This window comes from Chelonia mydas, chromosome 25 (genome assembly GCF_015237465.2).
Source record: "Chelonia mydas isolate rCheMyd1 chromosome 25, rCheMyd1.pri.v2, whole genome shotgun sequence".
Lineage (NCBI taxonomy): Eukaryota > Metazoa > Chordata > Testudines > Cheloniidae > Chelonia > Chelonia mydas.
The window spans coordinates 2,282,147-2,296,744 of NC_057858.1; the positions used below are offsets into that span (position 1 = coordinate 2,282,147).

General features: G+C 45.4%; 1 protein-coding gene across 3 annotated transcripts in view; it reads left to right on the forward strand.

Moving 5' to 3' along the window:
- TIMM44 (translocase of inner mitochondrial membrane 44) overlaps positions 1–14,598 on the forward strand; it is a 71,146-nt gene that overhangs the window by 32,025 nt on the left and 24,523 nt on the right. For all 3 annotated transcript variants that reach the window (XM_037885602.2, XM_037885603.2, XM_043536118.1), the window contains 4 exons: positions 9,483–9,619; positions 10,378–10,463; positions 13,065–13,157; positions 13,517–13,641. In XM_037885602.2, coding sequence (XP_037741530.1) covers positions 9,483–9,619; positions 10,378–10,463; positions 13,065–13,157; positions 13,517–13,641 — 441 coding nt within the window. The remainder of the gene's footprint in view (positions 1–9,482; positions 9,620–10,377; positions 10,464–13,064; positions 13,158–13,516; positions 13,642–14,598) is intronic.

A 14,598-nucleotide genomic window follows, 5' to 3' on the forward strand; every position in this document is an offset into this window, starting at 1 on the left:
AAAAGAGGTGAGAGACTTCGACCTCCTGAAAACACGTTAGATTACAAAACAAATTTAATTGAAAACTTGGTTGTATTAAAATTTTGCATGACAATGTACATTTCTTTTTGTGGAGTGGTATAGTAGGAGTCAAGGATTTTGCAGTGGCATTGAAAACAAGGGAACTTGTTAAACATTCTTCAGTTCCAAAGTCCAGTGGTGCTTTTAGGATGTTATTACCCTGGGTTGTTAGATTGAATTATTTTTTTCTGTTACCAGGTTATTTTCCTTAACTTTTTATGTACCACTATTCCCTCATAGGCATTTCTTTTGTGGAACCCAAGGTTGAGAGTCCGAATTAATTTAGCTGGACAGAATTGATATATCCTGGGTTTTACCATGGATGGAAGTAAAAGAGGGGGGTAAGGAGCAAAAAAAAAAGGGTAGAGCAGGAAAAAGGCCAGGTCCTGTGTTTTTCACAACAGAAATATTTTTGTTCAGTTTGTTTGTTTTGGTTAGTGCTTTATTTATTCTTTTCTCAGCTATTGGTGTATTTTACAGTGGAGTTGAGCAGTCTCCTTCCCTTTATTCTTTGGTTGGTTTACTTAGATTGTTTCACACAGCTCTCTAGCCTGGTTCAGGATTTCATTTGCTGAGTTTGTTTTAGGGTTTACCCATCCAAGCAGAGGACTCTGTATCTGAGAATTTGATTCACTGATTAAGTTCTCAGATACAGAATTAAAGGTGGGGGAGTTGCACTGTATGTAAGGGAGCAGTATGACTGCTCAGAGCTCAAGTATGAAACTGTAGAAAAACCTGAGTCTCTGGATTAAGTTTAGAAGCCTGAGCAACAAGGGTGATGTCGTGGTGGGAGTCTGCTATAGACCACTGGACCAGGGGGATGAGATGGACGAGGCTTTCTTCCGGCAAGTCGCAGAAGCTACTAGATCGCATGCCCTGGTTCTCATGGGCGACTTCAATCATCCTAATATCTGCTGGGAGAGCAATACAGCGGTGCACAGATAATCCAGGAAGTTTTTGGAAACTGTAGGGGACAATTTCCTGGTGCAAGTGCTGGAGGAACCAACTAGGGGCGGAGCTCTTCTTGACCTGCTGCTCACAAACCGGGAAGAACTAGTAGGGGAAGCAAAAGTGGATGGGAACCTGGGAGGAAGTGACCATGAGATGATCGAGTTCAGGATCCTGACACAAGGAAGAAGGGAAAGCAGCAGAATATGGACCCTGGACTTCAGAAAAGCAGACTTTGACTCCCTCAGGGAACTGATGGGCAAGATCCCCTGGGAGAACAACATGAGGGGGAAAGGAGTCCAGGAGAGCTGGCTGTATTTTAAAGAATCCTTATTGAGGTTACAGGGACAAACCATCCCTATGCGTAGAAAGAATAGTAAATATGGCAGGTGACCAGCTTGGCTTCACAGTGAAATCCTTGCTGATCTTAAACACAAAAAAGAGACTTACAAGAAGTGGAAGATTGGACAAATGACCAGGGATGAGTATATAAATATTGCTCGGGCACGTAGGAATGGAATCAGGAAGGCTAAATCACACCTGGAGTTGCAGCTAGCGAGGGATGTTAAAAGTAACAAGAAGGGTTTCTTCAGGTATGTTGGCAATAAGAAGAAAGCCAAGGAAAGTGTGGGCCCCTTACTAAATGAGGGAGGCAACTTAGTGACAGAGGATGTGGAAAAAGCAAATGTACTCAATGCTTTTTTTGCCTCTGTCTTCACGAACAAGGTCAGCTCCCAGACTACTGCACTGGGCAGCACAGCATGGGGAGGAGGTGGCCAGCCCTCTGTGAAGGTAGAAGTGGTTCGGGACTGTTTAGAAAAACTGGACATGCACAAGTCCATGGGGCCGGATGCGTTGTATCCGAGAGTGCTAAAAGAATTGGCGGATGTGATTGCAGAGCCATTGGCCATTATCTTTGAAAACTCATGGCGATCCGGGGAAGTCCCGGAAAATTGGAAAAAGGCTAATGTAGTGCCCATCTTTAAAAAAGGGAAGAAGGATGATCCTGGGAACTACAGGCCAGTCAGCCTCACCTGAGTCCCCGGAAAAATCATGGAGCATGTCCTCAAGGAATCAATTCTGAAGCACTTAGACGAGAGGAAAGTGATCAGGAACAGTCAGCATGTATTCACCAAGGGAAAGTCATGCCTGACTAATCTAATTGCCTTCTATGATGAGATAACTGGTTCTGTGGATGAAGGGAAAGCAGTGGACGTGTTATTCCTCGACTTTAGCAAAGCTTTTGACACGGTCTGCCACAGTATTCTTGTCAGCAAGTTAAAGAAGTATGGGCTGGATGGATGCACTACAAGGTGGGTAGAAAGTTGGCTAGATTGTCGGGCTCAACGGGTAGTGATCAACGGCTCCATGTCTAGTTGGCAGCCGGTATCTAGTGGAGTATCCCAAGGGTCGGTCCTGGGGCCGGTTTTGTTCAATATCTTCATTAACGATCTGGAGGATGGTGTGGATTGCACCCTCAGCAAGTTTGCGGATGACACTAAACTGGGAGGAGTGGTAGATACGCTGGAGGGTAGGGATAGGATACAGCGGCACCTAGACAAATTGGAGGATTGGGCCAAAAGAAATCTGATGAGGTTCAACAAGGACAAGTGCAGAGTCCTGCACTTAGGAGGGAAGAATCCAATGCACCGCTACAGACTAGGGACCGAATGGCTAGGCAGCAGTTCTGCAGAGAAGGACCTAGGGGTGACAGTGGGTGAGAAGCTGAATATGAGTCAACAGTGTGCCCTTGTTGCCAAGAAGGCCAATGGCATTTTGGGATGTATAAGTAGGGGCGTTGCCAGCAGATCGAGGGACGTGATCGTTCCCCTCTATTCGACATTGGTGAGGCCTCATCTGGAGTACTGTGTCCAGTTTTGGGCCCCACACTACAAGAAGGATGTGAAGAAATTGGAGAGAGTCCAGCGAAGGGCAACAAAAATGATTAGGGGACTGGAACACATGAGTTATGAGGAGAGGCTGAGGGAACTGGGATTGTTTAGTCTACGGAAGAAAAGAATGAGGGGGGATTTGATAACTGCTTTTAACTACCTGAAAGGTGGATTCAAAGAGGATGGATCTAGACTATTCTCAGTGATAGCAGATGACAGGACAAGGAGTAATGGTCTCAAGTTGCAGTGGGGGAGGTTTAGGTTGGATATTAGGAAAAACTTTTTCACTAGGAGGGTGGTGAAACACTGGAATGCGTTACCTAGGGGGGTGGTGGAATTGCCTTCCTTAGAAGTTTTTAAGGTCAGGCTTTACAAAGCCCTGGCTGGGATGATTTATTTGGGATTGGTCCTGCTCTGGGCAGGGGGTTGGACTAGATGGCCTCCAGAGGTCCCTTCCAACTCTGTTATTCTATGATTCTATGATAAAAAGCACTTAAAAATTACACTGCTTGCCCTGAGGATGTTTGTCCTGAAAGAAATAGGCTTGCCTTAATTTATTACGCTACTTAGAAATACTTTGTCCTTCCTATTTAATATTATAAGTTAGGCTAAGATTTCGTCATAGTTATTGTTAGTAAAAGTCACGGACAGGTCACAGGCAATAAACAAAAATTCATGGAAGCCCATGACCTGTCCCTGACTTTTACAAAAAAAAAAAGAAAAAAAGGCTGTGACAAAATGGGGAATGGGGGATTCAGCACCCACCGCTGCTGACACTCAGGGCGGCTGGGAGCAGCAGGGACCCCATTGCCCATGGAGGCCAGAGCTCCAGGACTGGTGGCTGGGAGCTGCAGGGCCCCAGTCGCCACTTTGAACTTCAGGGTCCCCCCTCCGCTGGCACTGGCTGGAAGCTCTGGGGGCTGCCCCCTGCAGCTGGGAGCTCCCCGCGGCAGCTGGGAATTGGGAGTCCCAAAGCTGCCCCCCGTGGCTGGGAGCTTCAGGGCTGGGCCCTGCGGGGGCCCCTGCAGCTGAGAGCTCTAGGGCCTCCTGGCTGACAGCTCCAATCCCGTGGCTACGAGTCTGAAGCAGAAAATGTTATGGAGTTCTCTGGAAGTCATGGATTCTATGACTTCTGTGACATAATCATAGCCTTAATTATAAGCAATTTGTCGAGCTGTTAAGGAGTTTTTGAAGATACAGTGTTTCTTTCTTGGGCTTGTCTTGCAGCAGGAGGCTTCTGGCTTAGATCATAGAATCATAGAATCATAGAATATCAGGGTTGGAAGGGACCCCAGAAGGTCATCTAGTCCAACCCCCTGCTCAAAGCAGGACCAAGTCCCAGTTAAATCATCCCAGCCAGGGCTTTGTCAAGCCTGACCTTAAAAACCTCTAAGGAAGGAGATTCTACCACCTCCCTAGGTAACGCATTCCAGTGTTTCACCACCCTCTTAGTGAAAAAGTTTTTCCTAATATCCAATCTAAACCTCCCCCATTGCAACTTGAGACCATTACTCCTCGTTCTGTCATCTGCTACCATTGAGAACAGTCTAGAGCCATCCTCTTTGGAACCCCCTTTCAGGTAGTTGAAAGCAGCTATCAAATCCCCCCTCATTCTTCTCTTCTGCAGACTAAACAATCCCAGCTCCCTCAGCCTCTCCTCATAAGTCATGTGCTCTAGACCCCTAATCATTTTTGTTGCCCTTCGCTGGACTCTTTCCAATTTATCCACATCCTTCTTGTAGTGTGGGGCCCAAAACTGGACACAGTACTCCAGATGAGGCCTCACCAGTGTCGAATAGAGGGGAACGATCACGTCCCTCGATCTGCTCGCTATGCCCCTACTTATACATCCCAAAATGCCATTGGCCTTCTTGGCAACAAGGGCACACTGCTGACTCATATCCAGCTTCTCGTCCACTGTCACCCCTAGGTCCTTTTCCGCAGAACTGCTGCCTAGCCATTCGGTCCCTAGTCTGTAGCGGTGCATTGGATTCTTCCATCCTAAGTGCAGGACCCTGCACTTATCCTTATTGAACCTCATCAGATTTCTTTTGGCCCCATCCTCCAATTTGTCTAGGTCCTTCTGTATCCTATCCCTCCCCTCCAGCGTATCTACCACTCCTCCCAGTTTAGTATCATCCGCAAATTTGCTCAGAGTGCAATCCACACCATCCTCCAGATCATTTATGAAGATATTGAACAAAACGGGCCCCAGGACCGACCCCTGGGGCACTCCACTTGACACCGGCTGCCAACTAGACATGGAGCCATTGATCACTACCCGTTGTGCCCGACAATCTAGCCAGCTTTCTACCCACCTTATAGTGCATTCATCCAGCCCATACGTCCTTAACTTGCTGACAAGAATGCTGTGGGAGACCGTGTCAAAAGCTTTGCTAAAGTCAAGAAACAATACATCCACTGCTTTCCCTTCATCCACAGAACCAGTAATCTCATCATAAAAGGCGATTAGATTAGTCAGGCATGACCTTCCCTTGGTGAATCCATGCTGACTGTTCCTGATCACTTTCCTCTCCTCTAAGTGCTTCAGGATTGATTCTTTGAGGACCTGCTCCATGATTTTTCCAGGGACTGAGGTGAGGCTGACTGGCCTGTAGTTCCCAGGATCCTCCTTCTTCCCTTTTTTAAAGATGGGCACTACATTAGCCTTTTCCAGTCATCCGGGACTTCCCCCGTTCGCCACGAGTTTTCAAAGATAATGGCCAAGGGCTCTGCAATCACAGCCGCCAATTCCTTCAGCACTCTCGGATGCAATTCGTCCGGCCCCATGGACTTGTGCACGTCCAGCTTTTCTAAATAGTCCCTAACCACCTCTATCTCTACAGAGGGCTGGCCATCTCTTCCCCATTTTGTGATGCCCAGCACAGCAGTCTGGGAGCTGACCTTGTTAGTGAAAACAGAGGCAAAAAAAGCATTGAGTACATTAGCTTTTTCCACATCCTCTGTCACTAGGTTGCCTCCCTCATTCAGTAAGGGGCCCACACTTTCCTTGGCTTTCTTCTTGTTGCCAACATACCTGAAGAAACCCTTCTTGTTACTCTTGACATCTCTTGCTAGCTGCAGCTCCAGGTGCGATTTGGCCCAGAAGCCTCCTGCTGTGAGACAAGTCCAAGAAAGAAACCAAGAGAACTCCACTGGCCATCACATACAGTCCTCAGCTAAAACCTCTCCAATGCATCATCTACAATCCATCCTGTACAACGGTCCCTCACTTTCACAGGCCAGTCCTCGCCCACCAACCTGAAGCATATTCTCACCAGCAACGACACACCGCACCATAGTAACTCTAACTCAGGAACCAATCCATGCAACAAACCTCGATGCCAACTCTGCCCACATATCTACACCAGCGACACCATCACACGACCTAACCAGATCAGCCACACCATCACCGGTTCATTCACCTGCACACCTACCAATGTAATATACGCCATCATGTGCCAGCAATGCCCCTCTGCTATGTACGTCGGCCAAACTGGACAGTCCCTACGTAAAAGGATAAATGGACACAAATCAGATATTAGGAATGGCAATATACAAAAACCGGTAGGGGAACACTTCAATCTCCCTGGACACAATAGCAGATGTAAAGGTAGCCATCCTGCAGCAAAAAACCTTCAGGACCAGACTTCAAAGAGAAACTGCTGAGCTTCAGTTCATTTGCAAATTTGACACCATCAGCTCAGGATTAAACACAGACTGTGAATGGCTAGCCAACGACAAAAGCAGTTTCTCCTCCCTTGGTGTTCACACCTCAACTACTAGAAGAGGGCCTCATCCCCCTGATTAAACTAACCTCGTTATCCCTAGCCTGATTCTTGCTTGTATATTTATACCTGCCTCTGGAAATTTCCACTACATGCATCCAACGAAGTGGGTATTCACCCACGAAAGCTTATGCTCCAATACATCTGTTAGTCTATAAGGTGCCACAGGATTCTTTGCCGCTCTTATTTCTAGTTATTGCTCAACAAATATATGCAGCCATATGCTCAGTGTTACATCATAGGCAACTGAAGAGCAGGTGAGGGCTGGGGAATCAAACTCACAATTTGTATTGGCTACTGACCATCTCTAGAAAGGTCAGTACCAAATAGTTCATGGAGCACAGTTTGATAGGAAATGTTTTCAGTCCAAAAATGTAGACCAGTTCTAATCACTAAAGCACCATAAGCATTTCTAAGGCCAAACTTCCCTTTATACCGCTCTGGCAATGTGAAGGAGCCTTAAAACTTTTACACCTGTTTTATACTCCTGGGGGAATTCACAGAGACAATGGGAACAATTCACTAAGCAGGCAGACTGCTACATTCTGCTCTGCCTGAGGAGATGGAGCCTGCACCATGTCTGCTGCCTCAGAAACACCCCCAAGTCCTGCCCCCCACACCAGGCATACTGCAATAGTGAGCAAGAAGAAGGGTCACACACCCACACCCACACCCCTGCCCAGTCCCCTTGGCGGGGATTTATGTCTCTACCTGCTGCTCCGGGCACCTGAGTCAACCTGCCTATACTGCTGGGGAGGGGCATGTAACAGGTCTTGCGGCTTCCCCATCAGAAGTCATTTTTCTGCAGAGAAGCAAAGAAGTCTGTGGGGGACATGAATTCTGGGCACACGCAGTGACACAGAATTCCTCCAGGAGTAACAGTGGCAAGGTGGAGGAGAGAGAGGATAGAAAAGGGAGGGAAATATAGCTTTTGTCAATATCTTTGGAACACTGCATGGCTGGTCACTTATGAATGGGTGCTTTCACTGGCAGGTCTACCACGGCACTTGCTGCTTGGATCCTTGTTCACAGTCTGGATGTTGTCTGGCTGGGTTCTCCTGAGACAGGGTAGGGTTGTGGTCATGTCATCTCGCTGTGCCAGTGCAGTGCAGTTGGTTTTAGGATTTGATGAAAAGCTGAGAGAGTGAGTTATAGAACAGGAGGAAGGAAGGGGGAACAGAAAACAACCCAAAAGAAAGGGAGACAGAACAGGATCTTACATGCCTTTACGGTGCTGGCAGTTAGGTATGTCCACTGATGGGCTGAAGTCTGGATGTTAGAATAATATAATGATTTTCTCAAAAACAAAGTTCCTTGAACAAGAGCCTTCCTCTCAGGAAGACAGTCTTTGTTTGCTCCTCTTCTGTCTTGGGGCCAGGGAAGGTGAGATGAGCTGGGTTGGGAGAGCACTTTAAAGTCTCTTTAAAAGCCCCCAAAAAGGAATAAGTGGGTGGCATAGTTCATCCCTTTATTTTTATTTTTATTTTTACTAATTAGGCCTTACATCCACCTTACATTTTCTGTTTTTACCAAGCAAGATTTTAACAGTTCTTGAACCATATTAGCATGCCCTTTTCGTTTGAACTAATTTAATTTTTTGTCTGTTTTATTGCACTTATTTGTAACATTTATTATTGAAAACAACTTAACCTATTTTTTATGGTTAATTTTCAAACAGGCAAAAAGTGGTGATGTTGTGACATTTTATGAACTTGCACATACTTCTTACATTTGAGCTTACAACTGGGGTAAATTTTAAGGTCCAGTAATCACAACAGGCCTCTCCTTGGTAGAGGCTGCCCAAAGATTACTTGTGTCTCAGTCTAGAAAGTCCCTTCCCTAAACAGAAACTCAACCAAGAGAGAGAACATATCCACTGCTTCTTCCTCTGGCTTAGCTGCACTATTGAGACATATCCACAAAACCCCATGTGATCCAGCAGCATGACTTGAATTCAGTCCCAGAACCTGTTTTCTCACCAGTGGTGATGCAGTTTTGCTGTGAATAATTTGGCTGCCTGTTTTTTGGCATACAGATGCACATTTCAGGTGACCCAGAGCTTTTTCTCTTGCTTGGGACTGAGAACTGGATTTGGCTGACCTTGAAAATATGTTCTCCTATAATTTTGGCTGCCTCTCCCTGTTCTTAATATCAGATACATTTGTCATTTCATTCCTGATCTCCTGCATTTTCATAGAATCATAGAATATCAGGGTTGGAAGGGACCTCAGGAGGTCATCTAGTCCAACCCCCTGCTCAAAGCAGGACCAATCCCCAATCAAATCATCCCAGCCAAGGCTTTGTCAAGCCTGACCTTAAAAACTTCCAAGGAAGGAGATTCTACCACCTCCCTAGGTAACGCAGTCCTGTAGCTCTTTTCTTCCTAACTGGAATCGTAGAATTCAGGATTTAGGAATTTATTCTTCCTTAAAGCCAGGCAAGTCAGCACTATCTTTCAGTAAGAATTCTCACCTGAATTGCCAGGGTTTCCACTCCTCCCCTCTTCAGAGACTTCTTTACCAAGCGCCTGTTAGTTTGGCTAGTTCCCCAGGTTCCTTTCCACTGTTTTATTCTCAGCCTGATCCACACAGCTGTTTTATTGTATGTCTGCTGTTAACTTCCCAAATGCAGGGCCACATTTAACCTTGTTTTAAGCGAGTGCATCTCCACCAAAGTTGATGGTGTATTTGCTTACAACAGAGCTGAACGTGGCCCACGGACTCTACCTTCTTTTCAACTGAGGTGCAAGAGTGGACTTGTTGAAGAAATCTAACAGGAATATTTTTCCTTTCAGGGAGTAGAAACAGTGAAGAAGGAAATAGACGAAAGCGTTCTAGGGCAGACGGGTCCTTACAGACGTCCTGAGCGACTTAGGAAAAGAACGGAATTCGATGGAGAGAAGGTCAAAGAGAGAATATTTGAAGCTAATGAGTATGTACTGAATAAAGAGAGACTGTTGTCAAATATGATCTGCTGAACATTATCTGATGAATGTTTTCAAACTTGGGCCACAGATTGGGAGGTGGAGTCTAGAGGTGAGGTCAGGCTGCAGGGATAACGGATGGTTTGAGGGAGTGATCTTCTCTGAGTATTGGGCTGAAGAAGCAGGGCAGGGATAGAAGATCAGTGGCACTCCATTTCTATGGGGAAGAGGGCTGGTGCAGTTATTGTGATTGGTAGAGTCTCCCTAATCAAGACTGCAGCCAGCTTATGTTGGAAAGCCGTATTTTATTCCTTCTATAACTTTGGTTTGACCTGAAGATTGGCAAGTTTATTCTGAAGGCAAAATACAATATTTCTGCACAATTGGAAGAAAATGCATCAGATGTTTGAGTTACTGGGCATTAACAAAGAATATATCGTCCTGACTTGAAATTTTGATTTGTGTATTCCAGTATTTTTTTCTTCCCCACCTCAGACATTTGAGCAGGTCTCTATGATATTTCCTGCATGTCTCACTGTCACCATAAGCTTAATGGGATCAAATCTGAACTTCTGATCTTTCCTTCCAACCCCTCTCCATTCCACCCATTCACTCAGGCTCACACAATGCGTGACCCAGGTGTCAGCTGCAGTCTGCACAGGATGCTGGACAGTGAATGGTCATCACTATCTTCGTCCTTGTCTCCAGTCTCATTTAAGAGCTTGGCTGTTGATTCATGAAATACTTGCCTTTTGCTCTTCCCTAGGGAGGCAATGGGTGTGGTGCTGCACAAGGATTCCAAATGGTATCAGCAGTGGAAAGATTTCAAGGACAACAATGTGGTCTTCAATAGTAAGTGTTCCCAAGGCTTAAGGAACAGAACTTCATTTCCAGTTCTCTGCTCTCTTACCATCTGGGCAACTAGTCTCAACATAATATAAATCATGGCCATTTTTGTCATTGCTGTTATTGTGAGGCGGTGTGAGATGGAAGGTAGGTGTAGCTGCTGACACTGCAGTTATTCCAGGCTGCTCCATCTGTGTTGGGACACACTCCCACAGTCTTTAGCAGAAAGCTATTTTTCCACTGCTCCCAGTTCTTGAAATCTGAATTGCCCACTGCGTGTTTCCGTCTTGTAGATGGCTGTGACCAACAGCCGTAAAAGTATTGAACTCTAAACGTGGTCCTTCTAATCAGATGCATCCTGGCAATGAGGAGAGGCCAGAGCACTGTATACAACCTGTGAGTGGCATTAAGCCTGTGACTCACGTAAGAGTGTGGGCAAGCTGTGGGCTTCTTTCTGACACAAAGTGTATGTCACAGGGTCTTGCCTGCAGCAAGCCAAGTTCTTTTTTTTCAATTGGTCCCATCTGTGGGATTGTGGGCGTTTCACCTCGGTTTTGGACTGTTTGTAATCCCAGTTTCCCATCAGCACCATTAGCTGTCAGTGTTGCATCCTGTGCTTATTGGGTAATACATGATAAATAGTTTGGCTTGTTAGTAAGGCTGAAAGGAGTAAAGAGAGCACGCTGAAGACATATTTCAATGAATCAGAAATAACTTGACCAAAGAAAGCTGCCTGGTGTCCAGCTTGCCCTTGTGTTCTCCAAGATAAATCACAAAATCCTTTAACCTCTCCATTGCTCTGACTGTTAAGAATTTTTTCCTAATATTTACCCTGAATAGTTCCTTATCTTTTTGCTCACTTGCTCCTTGTCCCACTCTTGTGAGACAGGATTCCCTTGAAAGTACTCGTTGGTCACCGTGACGTCCCCCAGAATAATCTCTGCTAGACAATACATTTAGCTCCTTCAGACTCCCCTCATGTTACATAGGTTGTGCAGTGATTAATTGCTTCTTTAGAATCATAGAGTTAGAAGCGGCTGTAAGAGTCATCTAGTCTAACCCCCACCAAGATGCAGGGTTGTTGTCCTTTTCTTTAGTTTTTCTATATCCTTCCTGAACTGTGGGACCCAGAGCTGCACACAGTAGTGCAGGTGGGGTTGTACCAAGGCTATGTAGAGCAGAGCTAGTTGTTGTTCCCTTTATATACTCTATACGGTATGTGTGAATATATCAGATAGTAAAACTAGTTTTTAGAAGGAGTAAGATTCAGAGCTTAAGCCAATCATTGACTGATATGCTTTGGGAAGAAACTTCCACTGTGGGCAGGTTTTCCCATAGCTACCTAATGCAGCTTCTTCTGGAACTAGCTGCTGTCAGAGATAGAATACTGGCAATTTTAATCTGTTTTTGCAGTGGGATTACACTGTCAATTCCCTACTTTTTAAACACATGCTTCTACATCTGTCTTCGAGACGCTGCTTTGCAGGATCTCATCTCCTCCTTCCGTCCACTAATGCCCACCCTTCTGATCTCTGGTTTCCTAAGAACAGCTACAAAGAGCTGTAGCAGAGGGGTGGATATTGCCCTTTCATCCCAGGAGATTTATTTCTGTTTTATGCTTTATCTTTGTCCTCAAGGTTTGGGAGTGCATTGCTGCTTAGAGCCTTGTTGTCCTTGCTCTACAGTAGAACCTCAGAGTTATGAACACCTCCGGAATGGAGGTTGTTCGTAACTCTGAAATGTTCGTAACCCTGAACAAAATGCCGTAGTTGTTCTTTCAAAAGTTTACAACGGAACAGTGACTTAATACAGCTTTGGAACCTTCCTGTCCAGAAGAAACATGCTGCTTCCCTTGTCTTTTCGGTAATTTACATTTAACACAGCACTGTACTGTTTACTTTTTTTATTTTTTCCTTTTTTCTCTTTTGGTCTCTGCTGTTGCCTGATTGTGCACTTCCAGTTCCAAATGGGGTGTGTGGTTGACTTATCAGTTCATAACTCTGGTGTTCGTAACTCTGAGGTTCTGCTGTGCTTTCCCAGACATAAATCAGCAAGGTTTTCTCTTGGATCAGGAACCTGCTGAAAGGTGGTGGCCTAATGTTAGAACCTGCACTGCCGCTAACCTGGTTTTGCCCGCTAACCTAACATTCCTGGACGTTTGCTTTCCGGGCGCAGGTGGTGTGCTGTGGGGAGGGATGGAAGGCCTTACACCAATGCTCCGTCCTGCTGGGATGATTCAGGAGCACTATTTGCTGAGTTGGCAGATACTTTAAGTTCTCCTAGGCCAGAAGAATGGCAGCTCTATGATCTTTGGGCTCTGACACTCATGCAGAGGAGAAACCAATCTGTAAAACTATGGAAAAAGATAAATGTTTAAGATAATTTATTCCTAATTGTGGGAAAGTAAATGACAAAAAAAAATTTTTGTCAATGAAGTATTGAAATATAATAAATCATAAGACCAATCTGGAAAGGACTTCATAGGTACAGTCCAAACCCCTCAGTCAGACCTGTCCACTCTTGCACTTGAACATGCTAATTCCAATTTAAGATGCACAAAAGAGTGAAATGGCAAGGCAATGATGTTGATCTCCTCTCTTCTTTCAGGGTTCTTTGAAATGAAGATGAAGTATGATGAAAGTGATAACGCCTTCATTCGGGCATCCAGAGCTGTTACAGACAAAGTCACTGATTTAATAGGTAGCATTTCATCTTTGTTGAGAAGAGTCTCTCGAGGGTTACGTGACACACAGCTGAGACTCAGGATTAACAATAGGAGTATTAGTGCTGCTGCTCTCCGTGTGTTACTAGCCTTTGGGAAGGAATTTTGGGCTTACATATATGCAAAATATCAGGATCATATGTCTTGTGGAATGTTGTAGCAACCGGCTGCTGGATCAGGAATGGGCAGTTATGACAGATGGGGATGAAATTAAAACCCCAAACACAATGTTTAGCTCTGTCCTGGCAGAACTGATTTATGTGAAGGCTGTGTGTCTCCTTACCTTTTGGCAACACTTGTGCCAAGAAAGGCTCATTGAATTGAATTGCCTTGTCAGGTGGGCTGTTCTCGAAGACAGAAATGTCAGAGGTTTTGACAGAAATTCTCAAAGTGGACCCAGCTTTTGACAAGGATCGGTTTCTAAAGCAATGTGAGAACGACATAATCCCCAATGTCCTGGAGGTGAGTTAGAGGGGCAGGGACATGATGCACTTATTTCTGCCCTTAAAATCTCACAGAAGGCTTCCAACTCAGACAGTCTGATTTTGCTAAAGATAAAACTCGGTGTTGGGTGGCTGGCTTTTTGCCTCTCAAACTCAGGGTTCCAGCCCAGCTTAATTAACTGGAAGAAGTGACTTTGTGTAAGGTGTGATGGATCTCCGGTCAGGAGAACCACTCCACTCAGTCTAGCAGGTTTTAGGCCCTGGCCAGACTGGAAAACAAACTGCCTCTCCCTCTGAGTGACGAATGCTAAGAGCTCCAGAGGGACCTAACATATTTAGATGAATGGGTAGTATTGTATGCAGTGTGGTTGTAGCTGTGTTGGTCCCAGGATATTAGAGACAAGGTGGGTGAGATAATATCTTTTACTGGGCCAACTTCTGTTGGTGAAAGAAACAAGCTTTCAATCTTATGCAGAGCTCTTCTATTGGTGAGGCCTCATCTGGAGTACTGTGTCCAGTTTTGGGCCCCCCACTACAAGAAGGACGTGGATAAATTGGAGAGAGTCCAGCGAAGGGCAACAAAAATGATTAGGGGTCTGGAACACATGAGTTATGAGGAGAGGCTGAGGGAACTGGGATTGTTTAGTCTGCAGAAGAGAAGAATGAGGGGGGATTTGATAGCTGCTTTCAACTACCTGAGAGGTGGTTCCAGAGAGGATGGTTCTAGACTATTCTCAGTGGTAGAAGAGGACAGGACAAGGAGTAATGGTCTCAAGTTGCAGTGGGGGAGGTTTAGGTTGGATATTAGGAAAAACTTTTTCACTAGGAGGGTGGTGAAACACTGGAATGCGTTACCTAGGGAGGTGGTAGAATCTCCTTCCTTGGAAGTTTTTAAGGTCAGGCTTGACAAAGCCCTGGCTGGGATGATTTGTTTGGGGATTGGTCCTGCTTTGAGCAGGGGGTTGGACTAGATGAC